Here is a 20087-nt window from a genome sequence, read left to right on the forward strand (position 1 = left end):
TTTTCTTCCTGTGAAATAACCGCTAAGCAGTCACGGCAGATCAGCGCCTTTTCCGTATCGCCAGCATCAATGCAACATTACTCCTAGAAGATTCCAACTCTAAATAACATCCATTTAAGAGTTATGCCTTCAACAGACGTTCCCCCCAGGACACCTTCAAGCAATATGGTGCTTCTGTAAACCTGTAAGGCTCCAAAAAGCTGAGATGAAACTGAAGTATCCTAAGTAAAATAGCTCCTCTGGTGCTGTTAAGCGCTTACCGCGTAATGACACCAGAAACACTGTGCTGTTTATCAGAAGATAGTGCTGCATACAACGTACAACACTGACACTGTGTGTCAAAAATATTTGTTTTATTCTTTCATTGAAACGAAGGCTGGCATAACCTAGATTTGGGAGGGGGAGAGAATTAGATCACGTTTTAAAACTAGTTAAACAAAGTCTTGAGTCACGGTCAACCACATACCAGCTGGAGAAAAGCTAAAACAGGAGTATTTCAATGAAAGATCAGCGTCGCCCCCCCCCCCGCAAATATCTGTTGCACAGGATACAATCAATTTTACTCGATACAAAAAAAAAATTCACAGAATTTTAAAGATGGGCTTTCTTGAGAGGCACACAGTTCACTTCCAACAGTGCTTACGGTAGGTGGCCGAGGGGGCTTCTCTCGGCAAAAAGGCCACTGGCGTATCCGTGGGATGCAAAGAGATGTTCCGTCAAAGTCTCTCAAGAAACAAAGTGTCTTCCTGCCCTCACAATTCGTCCTTCTGGGTATCCCAGTCATCGAGATCTACATCACTGAGATCGATATCCTCTTCGACTGGCAGCTATAAGGCAACCAAGCAGAGTGTGAATCAAGTTTACAGGTATCCAGATGCGTCAACTGGTGTCTCCATGTGCTTCTTTGAATGAATTCAGAAACCGTGTGCTCGAACCATGACAGGAAGCTCAAACACTCATGGCCAACACAAATAAGACTCTTAGCTATGCCAGCCTTTGTGCAGGAGACGTCTTTGCTTTAAAACAAAGGTTTAGCTACCTTTCAGTTTGTGCACCTAGACCAACACCCTTTTTAAATGTGTCCTCAAATTAGAGGATATACTTATGCAATTTAACTAGAGCAAGAAGAGCCAAAGTGGTGCCTTTATGGCATTGTGGCTACAACTCCAACCATCCACTTGCCCTTGGCTATACTGCCTGAGGCTGATGGGAGCTGTACTCCTAAACAGCTGAACTGCACCACGTTGGCAGCCCTTGAACAGACAGCTCTCACTCATACACAAAGATGTATGCAGCTCATTAAAACTTTGATATTGGAAGGTGGATCAGTCTTCCTGTGAACTTGCTTCACTCTCAATGCCATCAGTAAGTAGAAAACACTAACCAGAGACATTTATAAACTGAAGTTAGCAGGTATACGGTATATTGAGAGAGTACTCTTTTATTTAGCACAGTGGTTTGTTGCAAGAGTTTTGTTAATAGAGCATCACGCACAGGGAAGTTGCCAAAACCATCTATAGCAGTATATGATTATAAGACCAAAAAACGGGTGGAAAGTTTTAAAAGAGAACTGCAATCCAAGAAATATGAAATAGACTGACTTTAAGTGGTGGGGGGGAGGTTTTCTGATGAGCTAAACAGCAGGAGATGTGGCAATACTATAGATCAGGCATGTCCAACAGGTCGATCGTGGTATTAAGTAAAGTGATCGCTTGTGTAGCCCTCAACAATTTCTGGCAATGACAATGGGTAGATCACAGCCAGTTTTTTTTATATACTGGGAGTAGATTGCAGTCTCTTGGATGTGCCTGCTATAGATGAATAATGAGAATTGGGATTTTAGCAAAGTCTATGACAGTACTCCTTCAGATGTTGTGGACAACAACTCCATCAGCTGCAGACAGCATGGTCAATGGTGACAGATGGCTCGAGTTGTAGTCTGGCAACATATGGGGGGCACCAGGGTGGCTATCCATAGTCTACGTGAAGACAGAACAGATGTTTACAATGCTATTAAATCTGATCTGGTAACAGGCAGCCTGGCTGGGGGGAGACTCCCCAGAATGCCCCATCCAAAACCACAAGCTAAGGAGCGGATTGCAAAAGAGGACCGTTTATCCCCAAACAAACACTCAAACAAAATGCTCTGATGCGCACAGTTCAAGAAGGCACTCCTTACCTCGCCATCCTTGCCGTCCCATGGCTCTACTGTGTTAACTTTTGGGAAAGCCCCTCCACCTACAGGTGCTGTAGACCCTCGACCAACGGAGAGTTCCCTAAAAGGAGAAGGTTCCGTCATGTTTAGAATTTGCTTTTGTTTTTTTGAGTGGGTGAAAAAATACCAAACCGTTAGCAAGTCTGAGATGGCATCATTGTTTTCCACCACCCAGTGGGCAATATATGGTCTCCTTGTTTCATTTACTGCACCTAAACGGTTACCTAACACACTCAGAAGGTTTACACAAAACCAAGCACACATAACCTTTAAAGGGTTCATGTAAAAATTAGCTCCGATATAATGGGAAAATAAAAAGCAACTCTAAGAATGATTTTCAAGCATTCTTCTACCAATGCAAAACAACAACTTGTGTCCAAAACTCGAGGGGGAAATGGTTCTTGCTGTTTGGATACCATCAAATGGAGCAAAATGTATGCAGATTATTTCCATACCTTAGGAACTCGTTAATTCCTTGCTCGCTGAAAGATCCTTTCAGCAGTGCAAATTTCATCTTCCGAGCGTTCATGGCTGCCATAGCTGGGTAGCCAAACCCTCCAATTCCAAAGGAGTTTTCAAGATCAGACTGAGCTCCAGCTTCCGTCCACAACCACCTGGGGGGCAAAAAAACCCACATCACCACCACTGTATATGAAGGTCAGTTCACATCTGTATGCCTTAAAAAAACTAGTTTTTCCTTCCTTTGCTTCGACACCTTGGTTAATGCTCGTGAAATGGAACACCAAAGCAGGACAAGGGTGAGGGAGGGAGAGAGAGAAAGCTGGCTGGAGTGTGCAGTCATACAATCCACTCCTAATCCCTGATCCCCTGAACATATGAAGTTCCCTTATCCTGAGTCAGAGCATTGCTCTATCTTGCAGTGTACTGACTAGCAACAGGTTCTGCTGGGTTTCAGGCAGGGAACTTTCCTGGCTCTAACTGGAGAGGCCAGGGATTGAACTAGGACCTTCCACATGCAAGGCAAATACACTATCACTGAGTTATTGCCATTCCCACGTGTTACATTCATAATAATAGCTGCCTTTGCATGTCTGAATGGGGCACGTTCTTTTGCAGAATACAAATGACCCGTCCACTAAAAAAGTAACAGGTCTGGCAGCATTTCTTCCCTTCTTTGCGTTTTGATGTGACTTACCCCCACATCTTCTTTTTGTATTTATCTGCCAATTTCAGCATGACTTCCAGGTAGGAGTTTCTACCTGCGGCTCCTGTTATGACAAGACAGGGAAGGGCAAAAGTGTTTGAGGCACTTATTACAAACACGATGGGGGGGGGGGAGAGACAACAAGTTTTTTCTCGCTTTTATTTACCTGTGTCAAGAATATGGGGCAAGACGGAAATGATGCATAGCTGGTGAGAATCGCAAGTTTGTTTCAGAACATCTTCATTGATGATCTGAAAGAGAGAGAAACACACACATGCCTCATCACCCATGAAATTACTAATGGTTAAAGCAGGCATGGGGAAACCAGGCCTAATCTGGCCAAGCGCACTTCTTTATCTAGCTCCATCACTCCCTTGTCCCATCCCATTCTACAATGAGTTGGCCGTGCAGATGAGATCTACATGGCCCGTTTGCTTCATTTCATCAGATTATCAGGACAAGAATACCTCCAGGAGTTCAGGTGGTGGAGCATTATCTGAGAACAGGTCTAGAGCGCGAGCAACAATATCCGATTTTGTCCTTCCACCTTCGTAATCGACGGGCTCTTCTCCCTTCTGGAAGACCTTTATTGTCGGGAACCCACGGATCTAGGAGGTTTCAAAAAGTAACAAATCAGAGCCACAAACCTGACAAAGCAGCGATAGCCACTGGGAGGCTACACACTTTCTACATAAAGCTGCTTTCCTGCATAGCAGGAGCGACGTCCGAGCACGTATAGGTAAAGGTAAAGGGACCCCTGACCATTAGGTCCAGTCGTGGCCGACTCTGGGGTTGCAGCGCTCATCTCGCTTTACTGGCCGAGGGAGCTGGCGTACAGCTTCCAGGTCATGTGGCCAGCATGACTAAGCCGCTTCTGGCGAACCAGAGCAGCACAAAAAAAACGCTGTTTACCTTCCCGCCGGAGTGGTACCAATTTATCTACTTGCACTTTGATGTGTTTTTGAACTGCTAGGTTGGCAGGAGCAGGGACCGAGCAACGGGAGCTCACCCCGTCGCAGGGATTCGAACCGCCGACCTTCCGATCGGCAAGTCCTAGGCCCTGTGGTTTAACCCACAGCGCCACCCATGTCCACCCCAAGCACATATACCTGCATTTAAAAAATAATACTAATTCCTGACATGGGATGTAAAAAACTGGCTGTGCTCTCACTGCTTGTTTTAAAATGCAGTACATTAACTCGCTGAAGCAAAGTGCTTATCAATAATGTATCTTTTAAGCTCCCCCGCAAAACCCTAATCGAGACAACTTTCACATATTTTGAGGAAAAGAACACTGCTCTGCTCAACTCACCCCATAGCGGCTTGCTAACATCTGGTTCACTGTAGCATCTACAGCAGCCAATTTCACTTTCCCCTTTGTCTGCTCCTTCACTTCTGTTGCAGCTGCTGCCCATTCAGGCTCTAAACTGTGGAAAGAAATGTGGGGTTTTTTGCGTGTTTGTTCCTTTAATTTTATTTTAAAGATCACTACTACCGTATTTTTTGCCCTATAGGATGCACCGTCCCATAAGGCGCACCTAGTTTTTTTTTGGGGGGGGGGGGAAATAAAGGGGAAAACATTATTTTCCACCCAGGCGCAGGGCTGGGGCAGGGGAGGCCCGCCCGAGCTTCCCCCGACCCCAGCCCCCAAACAGGCAGCTCTCTGCAAGCCGTGGGAGCCCAGTGCTGGCTCCCGCTGCTTGCTGAGAGGTCCGCGAAGCCTGGACGCGCTGAGCTCAGCGCGCGCAGGCTTCAGCATGCAGGCAACTCTCTGCAAGCAGCGGGAGCGCTCCCGCTGCTTGCGGAGAGGTCTGCGAAGCCTGTATTCGCCCCATAGGACGCACACACATTTCCCCTTCATTTTTGGAGGGGAAAAAGTGCGTCCTATAGGGCGAAAAGTATGGTAATTAGCAGCGGCATCCAAAATCTTACTATTTTAAAGCACCTTTTGTCACAACTGCAAAAAGAGTGCGATTAAACCAGGGGTAAAAGCAAAGGGGGTCCCCTCAGGAGGTTGTCAGACTCCACCTCTACCACAAGTCCCAGCCAGCATGGCAAATGGTCAGGAATGAGGAAGAGTTGTAGTTCATAAATGTCTAAGGGCCACAGGTTCCCCACCCCTGCTCTGTAAGATATGAGATTTCCAGATTTGTTTGTGGAGAACACGAGGGTAACTGGCACCAAGGGGACCGCACTGAAATCAAGAGAGAAAAGCCCAGCATAAGGGAAGCAGAAGATGTTCATCCTTTTCAGCTGTCACAAGCTGAGGAGCAATTTAGGCTGCAATCCTTTACACTGTCCATGCGTTCAGTTCCACTGCATTGGGGTTCACTCCTGAGCAGATGTGATACATAGGATTGTCCTTGCACCGGAGTACTAAATAAACATTTCAGACACCCGCCGAGAAATTTTGACTCTTACTTTGCACCTGTAGCAAGTAAACGGTGCCTTCAATCCACTTACTTTTTGCAATGCCCGCACCAAGGAGCATAAAACTCTACCAGCCAGACATCTTCACTGTTCAAGACGTTCTTATCGAAGGTGTCGTCCGTCAGGTCAATCACATCCTTTTTGCCTGAGCCACCGCTTTCCCGGCTGCTCTGTGGTTCAAAGCACAAAAGGCCTCAAATTTAGTTTGAACGCCTTTGCCGCAATCTAGCAGTAGTCACTCCACATGGGCACATGGGCGTTGCAATTGTAAGCTACAAGTCTGTGGAGCGCTCTCTGCATGTGTCTATGCCAGGGCAGCCAATGTGGGGACTTCCAGGTGTTGCTGAACTACAGCTCTCATCATCCTTGGCCACTGGTCATGCTGGCCAGGGCTGATGGGAACTGTAATCTTAACATCATCTGGCAGGCGCCATCTTCGCTATCCTTGGTCTATACAGTGGTACCTTGGGTTAAGTACTTAATTTGTTCCGGAGGCCCGTACTTAACTTGAAACTGTTCTTAACCTGAAGCACCACTTTAGCTAATGGGGCCTCCTGCTGCTGCTGCGCCGCGGGAGCACGATTTCTGTTCTCATCCTGAGGTAAAGTTCTTAACCTGAAGCCCTATTTCTGGGTTAGCGGAGTCTGTAACCTGAAGCATATGTAACCCGAGGTACCACTGTACTCTATGGCAGACACGTCCAATGCGTAGATAGTGAGATGGATCGCACTACGGTGGTATTTTGTGTGTGTGTGTGTGTGTCCTCTTTCCTCCTCAGAAAAATAACTTTTGCCTACCTCCCCCCCCCCACACCTTAAAGTCTCTCATTGGCTCTTAGTCCCGGCACTGCCATCCCCGCTCATATTCCCCATTAGTTGGCAGCCGTGCCAAGCTCTGCAGCCTTCCTTTAATTTGCTGCCATCCCCATTGGAGGAGCTCTGGCTCAGAGGAAAACAAATCGGCTTTGTTCCCAGCATATATGTGTATGGTTAAGGCTGACCTGCTTTAATAACTTGTGTTTTATTTCTCTGGGCTGACTGCCAGGGTGACCAAGCGCTGCCAATGATTGGCTGAAAATGAGCCTCTTCTAGCCGCCTAGCAGGTTAGGTTGCGAGGCCTCCACCCGCCTCCTTGTCTACGCTTATTTATTTATTTATTTATTTATTTAACTTGAATGACCTCGGAGGGGTGAGAGAAGGGAACGCTTCCTGAAGTCTAATGCCCAATAGCAGATCGGCCACGGAAGGAGTCGCGAGAGGCATCAACCAATGGCACTGGAGTACAGTTAGCAATCTGCCAGCCAATCAAATTCTGCTGCGTTAATCACTGTCTGGATTTGGCAAAGGAACTGGACTGTACCATTCACAGATAAGGGGGTTCTAGGAGGCGGGAGCAGTGGACTGTTCCATTCTCAAATTAAGGGGAATGAATTTAAGCACAAGCGAAAAAAGAAGATCCCGCAGAAGCAAATGAAGGATGGAAAAGCTGAATTGGTTTTCCTTCTTGTCTGGGTGCCTGGTAGCTCAAAGGCTGTCACACTTTCCAAAGCAGGTAGCATTCTGTCTTGCTGAGTTAAGACGATAAAGCTATATACACCATTATTATATTATCATCACCAGTATTACTATTAATAATGATTTGCTAGTCGCTGACTGCAAACAGGTCTCTTAAGAAATTTACCAGAGATGAAAAACCATAAACAGCAATTGCTTGGCTTGGGAACCAATACATGCCATTCTCATTTCCGAAACCTGGAAAGGGAAGGTGTGATTCCTTGCACTTTAAACTGAGGCGTAGTCTTTGCACAGTCATAGTTTTTAAATCAATTATTTCAGAAGGCCTAGGCCCTATTGTAAAAAAAAAATAAAAAAATAGTGCCCAAAAGAAGTCCAAAACTTATCATTTTCACGACAAATGGGAAATTGAGTATTCCTTTGTGATGGTGAAAGACCAGTGTTGTTTAATTTCTAACGCCTCAGTGTCCTTACCAAAAAAAAGGGTAACTTGGAATGCCACTATAATGCTCTCCACTGTAGTAAATTGGCTGTTGATTTTCCACTCAAAAGTGAAATACGTAAACTCAAGCTCAAAGCACTTAAATCAAAATTAGCTGCTCAGCAACAATTACTAGCTAAATCCAGCTCACATTCTAACAATGCAACCATTTCATCCTTCAAGGTGAGCAACCTGATTGCTAAAAATTGCAAACCTTTCACCGAAGGGAGTGTTTGTGAAAGTGTTTTCTTGCAATAGCTGATAATCATTTTGTAGGTTTTAAATATAAAAAAGGAGATCACAGCTGCTATCCAAGATCATCGAGAAACACGGTTGTGCGCTGAATGGGGAAAAAATGTGTAAAAATATAAATGAACAGCTGTTGAAAGATGTGTCCAATTGTGTTGCTTTCTTTACTCCAAGTGGATGAATCTACAGAGATCAGCGACACGGCTCAGATGCTAGTTTTTATTCATATTATTTTTGAAGATTTCGGCACCAAAGAACAACTACTTGGGGTGGTTTTTTAGAGAGAAAGAACTACAGGTCAGGAAATATTTAATTTTTTCTATTCCTTCATCCTTGCTGCCATCACTACTGATGGAGTAAAAGGCATGACAGGTCAGGTTAATGGATTTATTGCCTTTTGTCAACAGCATGGCGATTTCCCTGACTTCCTTGCATATCACTGTATCATTCACCAGCAAGTTCTGGAAAGCAAGAGACTGAACGCAAAGAATGTCATGGACATAGCTTTTAAATTTTAAATTCAATTTGTGGAAAATCACTTCAAAGGCACCTTTTCAATCTCTCTCTTGAGGAAGGGCAACCAGAAGTAATTTTACACACAGGTGGCTCAGTAGGCACAAATTTTTGCCAAGATTTCGCAGTTTGTTCAAAGAAATAATATCCTTTTTGAAGGAGAGGGGAGATGAGTACGCTCAGTTAGAAGTTGAAGAGTGGTTGTTTGATCTGGCTTTCCTTGCAGATTTCACAGGTAAACTTAGTGATATGAACCTAGTACTACAAGGTAAAGATAAATGCATTGGAGAGTTGATGAACATAGTTTCATCCTACAGAACCAAATTTAAGCTAATGATGGCTGACCTTACAATCAATACCTCTGATCACTTTTCCTAACATGCAAGACCACCTGAGGAAAAAATCCTGCCTTTGTTTTTCAAACAGAGAAATATGTGATCAAAATTGGTTCTGTTATTCAGGAGTTCAAAAAGAGATTTGGTGACTTCCAAAAAATTGAATCAGTTGTAGAGTACATGTTGTTTTCATTCAAATCCGATTTGGACATTAAAAGAAATTGCAGTCACTATCAGTAAAAATTACTCATTGCGCAAACTAGCTCTTGAAAATGAGATATTAAGTCTGAAAAACGACATTTTTCTGAAGGCCTATGCAAGAGAAAAATGATTTTGGAGGTTTGTGCCTAGACAAAAAATTCCTAATTTGAGAAGATGCAGTGAAATTCTACACTCATGTTTTGGTTCAACTTATTTGCATGAATCTGCATTTTCATATCTAAAAATGATGAAGAGTAAGTAAGCAACGTTCCAACATGACAGATAAACACCTTAAGGATTCTCTGAAGCTGGCTCTCACCCAGGATTTGCCTGATATCTAACAGATGGTTAACGAAATGCAAACCCAGGCCAGGTGTCACACTAACAACGGAGGCATGCATGTATTTTAAAATATATATTGATTTATAATGAACTTTTCAGGTTTCATAGAAGCTGCTATCATTTCTTATTATTTTTTATCATAGGTAAAGGGACCCCTGACCATTAGGTCCAGTCGTGGCCGACTCTGGGGTTGTGGCGCTCATCTCGCTTTATTGGCTGAGGGAGCCAGCGTACAGTTTCCGGGTCATGTGGCCAGCATGACTAAGCCACGTCTGGTGAACCAGAGCAGCACACAGAAACGCCGTTTACCTTCCCGCCGGAGCGGTACCTATTTATCTACTTGCACTTTGACATACTTTCAAACTGCTAGGTTGGCAGGAGCAGGGACCGAACAATGGGAGCTCACCCGGTCGCGGGGATTTGAACCGCCAACCTTCTGATCGGCAAGTCCTAGGCTCTGTGGTTTAACCCACAGCACCACCACTCAGCCAAATATTATGTGTTTAAGTTGAGGAATAACAATGGGAGTGTGTGGTAGATCACTGCCAGTTTTTTTATACTGGGTAGTAGATCGCAGCCTATTTGGACATGCCTGCTCTATGGCATCTTTACAATTTAATTGATTTACAAACCTGCTTTCATTCGTGTCTATTTTAACTAGGTTTATATGGCCACCCAACAGACCGTGTTATCTAGGCGGCTCACTTAAGACAAAAACAGCAGTATCAGAACTGTAGAAAGCGGCACAAAATTGTTCTTTTTGATAGAAAAAAATAAAAATAAATGGATGCAAAATAAAAACAACAACAACATAAACGATAAGCCTAGGTCGCAAAACATGTGAGTTATTTGAAAGGTATAGGTTAGAGGTAGCCAATGGGGTGCCACTCCACACCCCCCCCCCAGCCATGTCGTTGTGACTCCCAACACCAACCAGCCCCAGCCAGATTGGCCGAGGGTCAGGGGTGATGGGGTGCTGTGATCCACCAACATCTGGTGAGTACGATTTTGGCCACCTGGCCCAGGTGAATAACTGGTTTTGGAAAGTCCATAAAGATGACAACTGATGGGACTTTTTATCTTGCAAGCGTTGAATGGGCGATGCCACTAAGATCCAGAAGCATTTAAATTCCATTCCTTCCCCCCCCCCCCGATCTGCTATTTCATTCTTTGACAGCCATCAATCCCAAAACACACTTTTATTTTCCCCACTTAACCTTCTGCTTTTACTACTTCCCACCAAACTGTATTTTGATACTTATACAATATGCCACAAATACTTCACAGGCAAAGACCAATCCTGCTAGTTACTCAACGTGCATTAAGTTTGCCACGTGTGATTATGTTCTAGTTATAAATGGGCAAACACACTGCACTGCTTTGCACTTTACAACAGCTTACTTTCCCAGACTTATTTTTTAAAAAATTCTTTTTAAACCTGTAATTAAAATCCTTATACACTATGCATTTTTTTTTTAATGCAGACCAATCCCCACCAAACTGCTCTCCAATTATATCTTGAGGGATGTGCCTAGAAAACACATTCACGAAAGGAAACAATCTGTTGCTTCTTTCTGCCTGGACGTACCTGTTTTCCGTAGCTTTGGCCACCTCCTCTGCCACTATGACGATCTTTCACCATTGACCGGATGGCACTTAAAGCAGCATCAACGATAGCGTCGCTTGTCCTGCCCCCTAAGAACGTAAGGGAAAGACGGCAGAATGTTTAGACTGGCTCCATGTCAGATTCTGTCAGCATTGTCTTGTGATGTGATAGAGCCTTCCAACAGGCAGGCTCCTCTGATCACTGCAGTGCTGCACTGGGAGAAAGCACAGATGCCAGAAGGAATGAGTCACAGATGAGATGCAGTGGAGCATCCTGCCTCCTTGCAAGTAGGCTTGAAAACAGCCTTCTCTCAAGCCCAGTTACAATAAAGGAGGGTCAAAAGAACACAGTTGGGGAGGGAACAGCTATCCCTTCCTCTCTCAGCTGTGACTCCCTAACTACCACGCCCACTTCTGGCGATTTTAGTATAAGAAAATGACTAGGTGTGATGATTACCTTTACAATACATGGCCTGATTAGTTAGGAAACAAGACGGGGCTGTAAGAAGTTTCATTTAATATGCTCATCAGTGTTTCCCAAACTTGGGTTTGGTTTTTTTGAACTACAATTCCCATCATCCCTGACCACTGGCCCTGCTAATTGGGGTGATGGGAGTTGTAGTCCAAAAACACCTGGAGACCCAAGTTTGGGAAACACCGAGTTAAGTGTATAAGACTCAACAATCCTAGTAAAAACCACCACTTTTACAGAAGTACCTTGGTAATCTTCTGGTCTGTTCTTGTTGGCACCAAATATCTTGATAGTGGGGAATCCTCTGACACCATACTGACCACCTAGGGAATTATGTTTATCTGCATCCACCGCCCCAACTTTCACAATACCCTGCAAGAAAGAGACTTTCAGATGAGGTAGGATTGATCCATTTGAGAATGAAAACTAAGCACCACCTTTAAAATGGGGTTGAGAGGGGTTAATTGGGTTCTATGTAGGATGTCACACATTAAATTTTGCCCAGAAGAATGTAAGTCAAGGAATCTGCTCATGAACACAGAGTATGTGCTTGCCTTGAACATTAATAAAGCTAATTTCAATTAAGGGCTATTTCTAGTTCCTAAGAGAGTAACTTTTTCCGAGTTCCAAAAATGAGAAATAAAGCTGTATGAAACTGATTCTCCATTTAAATGTAATCAGAGGAATGATGCATTGATGGGGACAGTCTTGAAAGGATTTGTATTCTGAAACACAGGGTCAAATTTTAGTAAGTGTTAACCGTCCTGATCACAGGATAACATGATGGAGAAGATCTAGAACAGGCTTCCTCAAACTTGGCCCACCAGATATTTTGAGACTACAATTCTCATCATCCCTGACCACTGGTCCTGCTAGCTAGGGATCATGGGAGTTGTAGGCCAAAAAAAACATCTGGAGGGCAGAGTCTGAGGAAGCTTCATCTACAATAATATAGGTATTGCTACAATGATGCCGTCAAGGTAAGAAGAATTTAAGATGAAATAAAAGTACAATGGACACTCGGGTTGCGAATGTGATCCATGCAGGATGCACATTCGCAACCCACATCTGCACACGCACGGGTTGCGATTCAGCGCTTCTGTGCATGTGCAAAGCGTGATTTAGCGCATCTGTGCATGCTCGACCGCCGAAACCCGGAAGTAACCCATTCTGGTACTTCTGGGTTTTGGTGGTCTGCAACCTGAAAAAACGCAACCTGAAGCGTTTGTAACCCGAGGTATGACCGCACTGCTTAGTAGCATATAGTCTTGGGGGTGGCCTACTTCAGACAATGTAACAACTCTAAGGAATTATGGTTTATTGTAGCAAGAACAAGCAACAAGCTAAAGCACTCCCTTCGCTTCTCCTTGCACACCCAGCAGCAAAGGGGACTTCCTAGTTTTGTTGAGCTGCATCTGACTCGGGAAACTGTGGTTTGAATGCTCCCTTACAAACCAGGGAGCTCTTCTGTATGAAACGGGACATCGCATACGCCACTTTTGCAAATGCAAAACTGTCAAGTTAAGGCTCCCGAGTCTTTAAAATGAAGATTGCAAAACAATATGCTTGTTCAAAGCAAATAAGAAACGCGTGTTACAAAAGGCAGCCACCTTCCAAACACCAAGAGAGAAAAAGGCCACAGCAGTGCCGTAGGGCACGTGCTTTGCCAGGTCCATGGCCCGGCAGGGCTGCAAACACTCCTGTCCAAAACCCTGGAGAGCAGCTGCCAGTCAACACAGACTGGCCTCTCCCAATCTCCAAATGCCTTGGACTACAACCCACATCATCCCATGCTAGCATGGCCAATGGAATCAGGGACAATGCCACCAGGTTGCAGAAGGCTGCGCTAGAAATGTCATGTTGCAGTTACTCACTTTCAGTGCTGTTGCAGCTTTCTTCCATTCAGGTGTCAGTCTTTGGCAGTGGCCACACCTTAAAGGGGAAGAAGAAAACACACACACAGATTTAAGAACTCTTTTGAATCCAAGGTGCACAGGAATCAATCCAGCCACTTAGAATATTTTGCAGGAACAGGGAACACAAAGAACATTCATTGAATGTTCAAGCATTGAATTTCAAGCAACACCACAGGTTTCCATTTGTTTTATAGTTTGGTATCAGTGCGTCCGTGGCAAGTGGAGGCACGGAGCGTGGGTGCAGCAGGAGCTGATGTGGCAGGCTGGTTTTTGTGTCTGTCTTTAGTGTTGATAAAGGGGGGGGGAGCAAACAAAACAGCAGAGGCAGCTGGGATGGCGCCATTTACGACCACCTTATAAATCAGGTTTGTTGCAAAGGTTGAGAGGAGAGATGGCAGCAGGGCCAGCTCTATGAAAAGCAGCCAGTTGAAGGGGATGCCAAGCCAGATGGTAAAGGAGGGGTAAGAATGATGAGGTTTGATGGCTACAGAAAGAGAGATAGAAAGAGAGAGAATGAAACCCAGGCTCTGTCTGGCCTCACTATTATAGTCAGCATGACCTGACAGAAAGAGACAACAGAACCAGTTTAAACCAGCTGTACTCAGCTTCTCAGAAGGAATAACCCAAACATCAGTAACCTTCTGCTTGCTTCTTTCACACAGAGAACGTTGTCGAATGTGGAAACAAGTTTGCTGTAGCGCTGCGTGCGATAGTCAGTGTTTTTTTAATCCCCCCCCCATAAAATGCTCAACATCTCAGGTCAGGCCCCCCTAAAAAAAAGCTCAACAACTCTGGCCAACGCCCCTGCCTAAAAAATGCACTCTCCTCCCTCCAAAGACAATGGGTAGATCACTGCCAATGATTTTATACTGGGAGTAGATCGCAGTCTCTTGGGAGTTGGACATGCCTGGTCTAGAATGACCAGAACCCTCCCTGCCATGATGGAGAATGCAGATCAAACCCTCCTGGCTCATCAGGTGAGTGAGGAAGAGGCAATGCAGGGATCAGCTGAGGAAGGGGGTGCTCTGTGCTTTATGTGTGGGTGATGTCATGTATTCATGGGGTGCCCCACCCATTGCGAATATGCAGCCTCCAGAGGAGTGGCTAAGGGTGATTATAGCTGTCATTCTCGGAGGAGGAGAAACCAACTGTTGACCTATACATATGCTCAACATTTGTGGAGGAAAAATGATAACACCACTGGCCACACCCTGCAAATATGATGCACTGGCTGTATGCAACTAAGAACTCTAAGCAGACAAGGTCCCATACATCAACTCTCACTTGTTATTGGTGTGCAACTGGCCACTGAGGGAACATGGGCAGCAAGAAAATGGAGACTGAAAGTTGCAGCCCTGCTCCTCACTCACACATAAGAGCTTGATGCCCTTCAGACATTTTGGACTACAACTCCCATCGGCTGTCTGAGGCTGGTGGGAGTTGTGGTCCAAAACATTTCAAGAGCACCAAGCTGGTGAATGTTGGTGCAGACAGAACACACCCCAACAGTAATTATTCGCCAGAAGATGTGGTTCAATCGTTACTCACCATGGTGCATAGAACTCTACGAGCCACAAACTGTCGCTGTGGATGACCTCTTTGTGGAAGTTTGTAGGTGTCAGCTCTATAACATCGTCGCTGGGAGAATATAAGCCGTTGACAGCAAGGAAGAACGAGCAGCTTACCACTCCTAAAATGCAAAATTTGAACAAAAGTCAATATCCTTTCAGAGAGACAAGCATCACCGTTGCTGCTTTTATGGCAAAGAGAATTCATGCGTGTTAAAGCAAGGGGGAAAAGTGATGCCAGAGAGCACCACCAATCCCAACAGGAGAAGAATTGTTATTAGGCTACGTGACACACCCATGCCCCACCTTTGCCATTCATTTGGTGCTGCCTCTCTCTTCACACCACAGTCACCAGAGCTCAAAGCACAAGGGGGGCTTCCAACTAGTTTGTGTCACGTACATTGTGTGCCCTTTTACAGGTTAGCAGGTCTTGTATGCTGCCTGACAACACATCATTCTATAGTTGGTGCTGTACAGAGATAATTCTCCTGATGGCTTATTCTTTCATGGAGTCTAAGTCAGGGTTCTGTAAAGACTGGATTCACTCCAGCTCAGGCTGCAATCCTCTTAAGACACAACAGACATGCACAGATGTGTGTTGTATCTCAAGCTTCTTGGAACTCAAGGCACTTCTGCTTCCAGTATTGACTGCACCAACCGGCACAATTTATCACACCACATATCATTTCACCAGTATGCATTTGCAGTGGCTTTATTCCAATAAATATGGCTGCTAATTCAAAAACTGTAGTTCATTACTAGAATAATATGCCTAACATTCCTTTCTTTCTTTTAAAAAGGACAGCAATAAAACTACTTCTGACTTAAGCAATAAAACTGCTAGTCCTTTTGCAAAGCTAAGCAGGGTCTGGTATGGTTTCAAACTGGATAGGGAACCATGTGTTGAGATTCCTGCACGGCAAGGAATCATCCCTTGGGGGTCCCTTCCAACTCTACAATTCTATGTTCAGCACCACATCCCTTTTGAAAAATCCAGTCTTTAGTACGTATGTATTATTAGAGCCCAGGCTAACTGTTTGCAGCCCAATAATCCTCCTCATCAGCAGTTGTAGTTGGCCCCATGAGCACGATCCAGGATAAAACAGTTAATGGGTTTCACATGCGTGAGCTACATGGACAAATCATTCCAATATATACCAACCAACAGGTCATTTTATGAAGACCTAAAAGAACTTGGCCTGCTAGCATTAATCTCTTCCAAAACCTGAGTCCAGAAGAAAATAGTGGGGTGTGGGTGTGTTTAAACATGTAGCTGTTATCCACAGCAAAGCAGACTGACCATCCTTGTTCTGTCTATTCTTAAAACTAGCAAAGGGTCTGTTTTAACATGTGAAAAGAGATGCCTTTGCAAAAGCAGGTAGCATCAAGCCATTTCCATCTCACCCCCCCCCCTTTTTAACAAGATCTCATCACAGAAAATTGGAATGTCTGCTCTATGCGTTGCATTTTTAGGAGTATTTGCCTAGCTTGGCATACCTAAGAGGGATCACTTGAGATGACACACCTTCCACCTCATAATTTTTATGTTTGCTTAGGAGTAGGGAGACTACTTGCACTGTGCTAACAATGAATATATACTCAAGAGCAGAGGTAGGCAACCTAAGGCCCAGGAGTCAGATCCGGCCCACGGACGGTCCAGGAGTCATTGTGTTTTTACATGAGTAGAATGTGTCCTTTTATTTAAAATGCATCTCTGGGTTATTTGTGGGGCCTGCCTGGTGTTTTGACATGCGTTTTGACATGTGCTTTTATTTAAAATGCATCTCTGCGTTAATTGTGGGGCATTGGAATTTGTTCATCCCCCCCAAAAAAAATATATAGTCCGGCCCACCACATGGTCTGAGGGACAGTAGACTGGCCCACAGCTGAAAAAGGTTGCTGCTCAAGAGGCTCACAGAGATTGAGAGGACTTCTATCAAAATAAGAAAGTGCAAGCAAGACCAAAGCAACAATTATGTGGTATGCGTCTTGCCTACTGGCTAGAGCACCCTTTCTCAACCATCTGGGTCCCCGGATGTTGTTGGACTACAGTTCCCATCATCCCTGACCCCCCCCCACTAGCTAGCAATGATGGGAGTTGTAGTCCAACATCTGGGGATCCAAGGTTGAGAAAGGCTGGGCTGAAGTATTGGCCTAGGGAGGACCAGGTTCAAAACCCTGTTCAGCCATGAAGCTCACTCTAGACCACCCATCAGCCAAAGCTACCTCATAGGGTTGTTGCAAGAATGAACAGGTATGGGGAGAAATCATGTACGCAACCCTGAGAGCTCCTGGGAGGAAGGGTGGGACAAAAAAATGCATATAATACAGTACACTCATGATCTTTCACAGCAAAGCCCTAAATCAGGCATCCCCAAACTCCACCCTCCAGGTGTTTTGGGACTACAATTCCCATCACCCCTGACCACTGGTCCTGTTAGCTAGGGATGATGGGAGTTGTAGTCCCGAAACACCTGGAGGGCTGAGTTTGGGGATGCCTGCGCTAGACGGACCATTGGTTTGACTCTGTATTAGTCTGCTTCCTAGGTTCCTGCTCTAAGGAAACCCCCAACCAGCAGCAAAAATTGAGAAAGATGCAACGTCTCTCTTCTTCTAAAAGGATACTTGAGCTTTATTTTAAAACGTAGTTCAAAAGAAAGCAATTTGGCGCACCCACTCCCATGATCCAAAATATTGATGACTCCCATGATCTAAGATACTGATCACTCCCACGACCCAAAATATTGATTCTGGGCACGGTATAGAAACCACGACCCGTTTTCAGCCTGGACAATAGAGCTGGCTTCTTCCACCCACCCCAAACCACAGCCGCCCAACAGGCCTGGGCTTCCCCCATATCCTATTAATAAGCTTGCAACGACCCCCACCCTCCCCGACCTTGCAATTAATTAAAGCCCCTGCACCTCTTTCCTCCCCCACCACCCACGCGTGCCCCTTACCAAGCAGAAACCGGCTCATGCCGAACGCGCCCATGTTGCACTCTTAACAAGCTCCTGCGCTCTCTCTCCACGCTCCTGCGACTTCCCCTCCGGTTAAGGGCACCCAAAGCTTTGCCGATTCCAGCCGTGGCCGCCGCTCATTGGCGCTCCCGACGTTCCCTCTTTTGCATAGCCAATGGGAATCGGACGGATCAACGCCGCCGAGAGAAGGTTCGGCAGGGAGGAGCTAACCCCGTTCGGGAGAAAGAAAGAAAAGAAGAGCCGCGAGGGGGAGGAGCCGGCGCGAAGATCCGCTTCCTCTAAGCCATAGAGTTAAGGGAAGGAGGAAGGCGCCCGTCGCCACCTGCAAGCGCAGGGTTCTTTTCAATGGTGGTGGTGGGGTCCCCCCTACGCTGTGGGTTTCTGGATCCCGCGACAGCCCCTATCTACATCACTGCTGGCATCAGTATGTTAAAGGACGCCTCCTTGGTCTGTTTTTGTTTGGGGTCGGCTTCAAGTGCAGCTGCAAGATCTCTTAATCACGAGGCTAAATCCCATTATAGTGGTAGTTATGGGTACGTAGCCGTGTTGGTCTGCCGTAGTCGAAACAAAATAAAAAGATTCCTTCCAGTATCTGAAGAAGTGTGCATGCACATAAAAGCTCTTACCAATAGCAAACTTAGTTGGTCTCTAAGCTGCTAATGGAAGGAATTTTTTTATTTTGTTTCCATTATAGTGAAAATCTCCTTTTCTAGATGATGTCACACTCCCCTTAGGAAGGAGGGTTACTCTTTGGCCCCCCACCTTACGTTTTGAGCATCGGGTGGCAGTGGTGCATTTTCACAGTACTTGTCACATTCGCACCAGATACTGGCTTCCTCGCCTCAAAGAAGCATGGGAACTTTCAAAGTGTGAGATGGCCCTGGGTCTTATATACCTGAGGTGCCTTATTACATATACTGTACAGGGTGTTCAAAAAGTATTACACCTTTGGCCAATGTAATACATATGGTAGGTGTATAGTTCCTTTTCGAACACCCTGTTTATCTTCTAACACCTTATGACATTCCAGTGGGGCTCTCTGCTTGTGGTTCTGTTTGCTTAGCCCAGTTCTCAAGCAATACACACCAAAGCCTTTTCAGTGGTGGCTCCTTCTGTCTTGAACTTACTTTTTAGGGCACTCCGCAAATACTCCTTCCTTATATGCCTTCCATTGCATGGGCATAACCAGGATTTTTGTTAGGGGGGCAGCACTTTGTTGGGGGGGGGGAAGAACTTTTGTTAGGGGGCAGAATCGACGTGATTGGTCAGTTAGTTAAGTATTTCTATCGTTTTACTTGATCAGGGGGCAGCTGCCCCCCCCCCCCGGCTATGCCCATGTTCCATCATAATCCTATATACGTCTTACAGAGGCATTCATTACCTGATGGCATCTTACTTGATAAATTCCTAGTTTTTTCTTCAGATCTATTAACTTTTAAACATGTTTTATGTTTACATGTTAGGGTTTTTATGCAGTTTTGTTTTAATTCTGTTTTCTCTGTATGTTGCTTTGAGCACAGTTTCTATAGGAAAGCAATAGATAAACTTAATCAACGGGTGGTTTCCAAGCCTAGCATTGAAATAGCACTGAACTGGGCTTTAATTTTGCAAATGTACAATGAGCCTGACTTTATTTTTAGTCACAAAGTGTTACAGCACTAAACAAAAAACAAAACAAAAAACCACAGGGTGGATAAATCTATTTATTTGTTTTTAATGTATGCAATTGCAAAAGCTAAATGCATCCCAGCATTCAGTCTGCTCTGCAGCAGAAAGACGTATTTTGCTTGAATTGACACGTCATCCCTAACAGATTTGCTTTTGTACTAGAGGGAAAAGGTAATTGCTCTTTGGTTAACTGCAAGTGGTGGGTGGGCAGTTCAAAAGCTGCAACCCTGGAGCAGCAAACAAAGAACACCAAAAGAGTAGGAACTGGTTCTTCGCATTTCTCCTGTAAAACTGCCAGAATTGAAGGTGACTGAGAGGTTAGATCAAGTCTTAACAATTTATGAGCAACAGGTGGCAGTCCTGATTCCCATAAATACTATTCTAAAGCATGTGAACCACATGAAACGATCAAGTCAAACATTTGTTTCATTA

General features: G+C 44.9%; 1 protein-coding gene across 1 annotated transcript; it reads right to left on the reverse strand.

Moving 5' to 3' along the window:
- Nucleotides 1–332: 332 nt before the first annotated feature.
- Nucleotides 333–19542, reverse strand: PDIA6 (protein disulfide isomerase family A member 6). Its single transcript, XM_083730573.1, has 13 exons — nucleotides 17967–19542; nucleotides 14987–15128; nucleotides 13397–13454; nucleotides 11768–11894; nucleotides 11034–11140; nucleotides 5844–5980; nucleotides 4693–4807; nucleotides 3848–3988; nucleotides 3547–3631; nucleotides 3372–3444; nucleotides 2671–2829; nucleotides 2180–2276; nucleotides 333–827 (listed from the first exon to the last, which is right to left on the reverse strand). The coding sequence occupies exons 1-13, from the start codon at nucleotides 17998–18000 to the stop codon at nucleotides 753–755; spliced, it is 1350 nt and encodes a 449-aa protein (XP_083586699.1). The 5' UTR covers nucleotides 18001–19542; the 3' UTR covers nucleotides 333–752.
- Between the last annotated feature and the right edge of the window lie 545 nt (nucleotides 19543–20087).

The sequence above is a fragment of the Podarcis gaigeae genome (assembly GCF_964106915.1).
Source record: "Podarcis gaigeae genome assembly, chromosome: 3".
NCBI lineage: Eukaryota > Metazoa > Chordata > Lepidosauria > Squamata > Lacertidae > Podarcis > Podarcis gaigeae.

Excerpts from the sequence above, each read along its gene's own strand:
- PDIA6 (XM_083730573.1), bottom strand. The coding sequence starts at position 18,000 with ATGGGCGCGTTCGGCATGAGCCGGTTTCTGCTTG. Across the intron at positions 15,129-17,966 it reads CATGAGCCGGTTTCTGCTTG|GAGTGGTAAGCTGCTCGTTC; the intron begins GTAAGGGGCACG and ends TTTGCATTTTAG. Across the intron at positions 2,830-3,371 it reads TACAAAAAGAAGATGTGGGG|GTGGTTGTGGACGGAAGCTG; the intron begins GTAAGTCACATC and ends TTTGCCCCCCAG.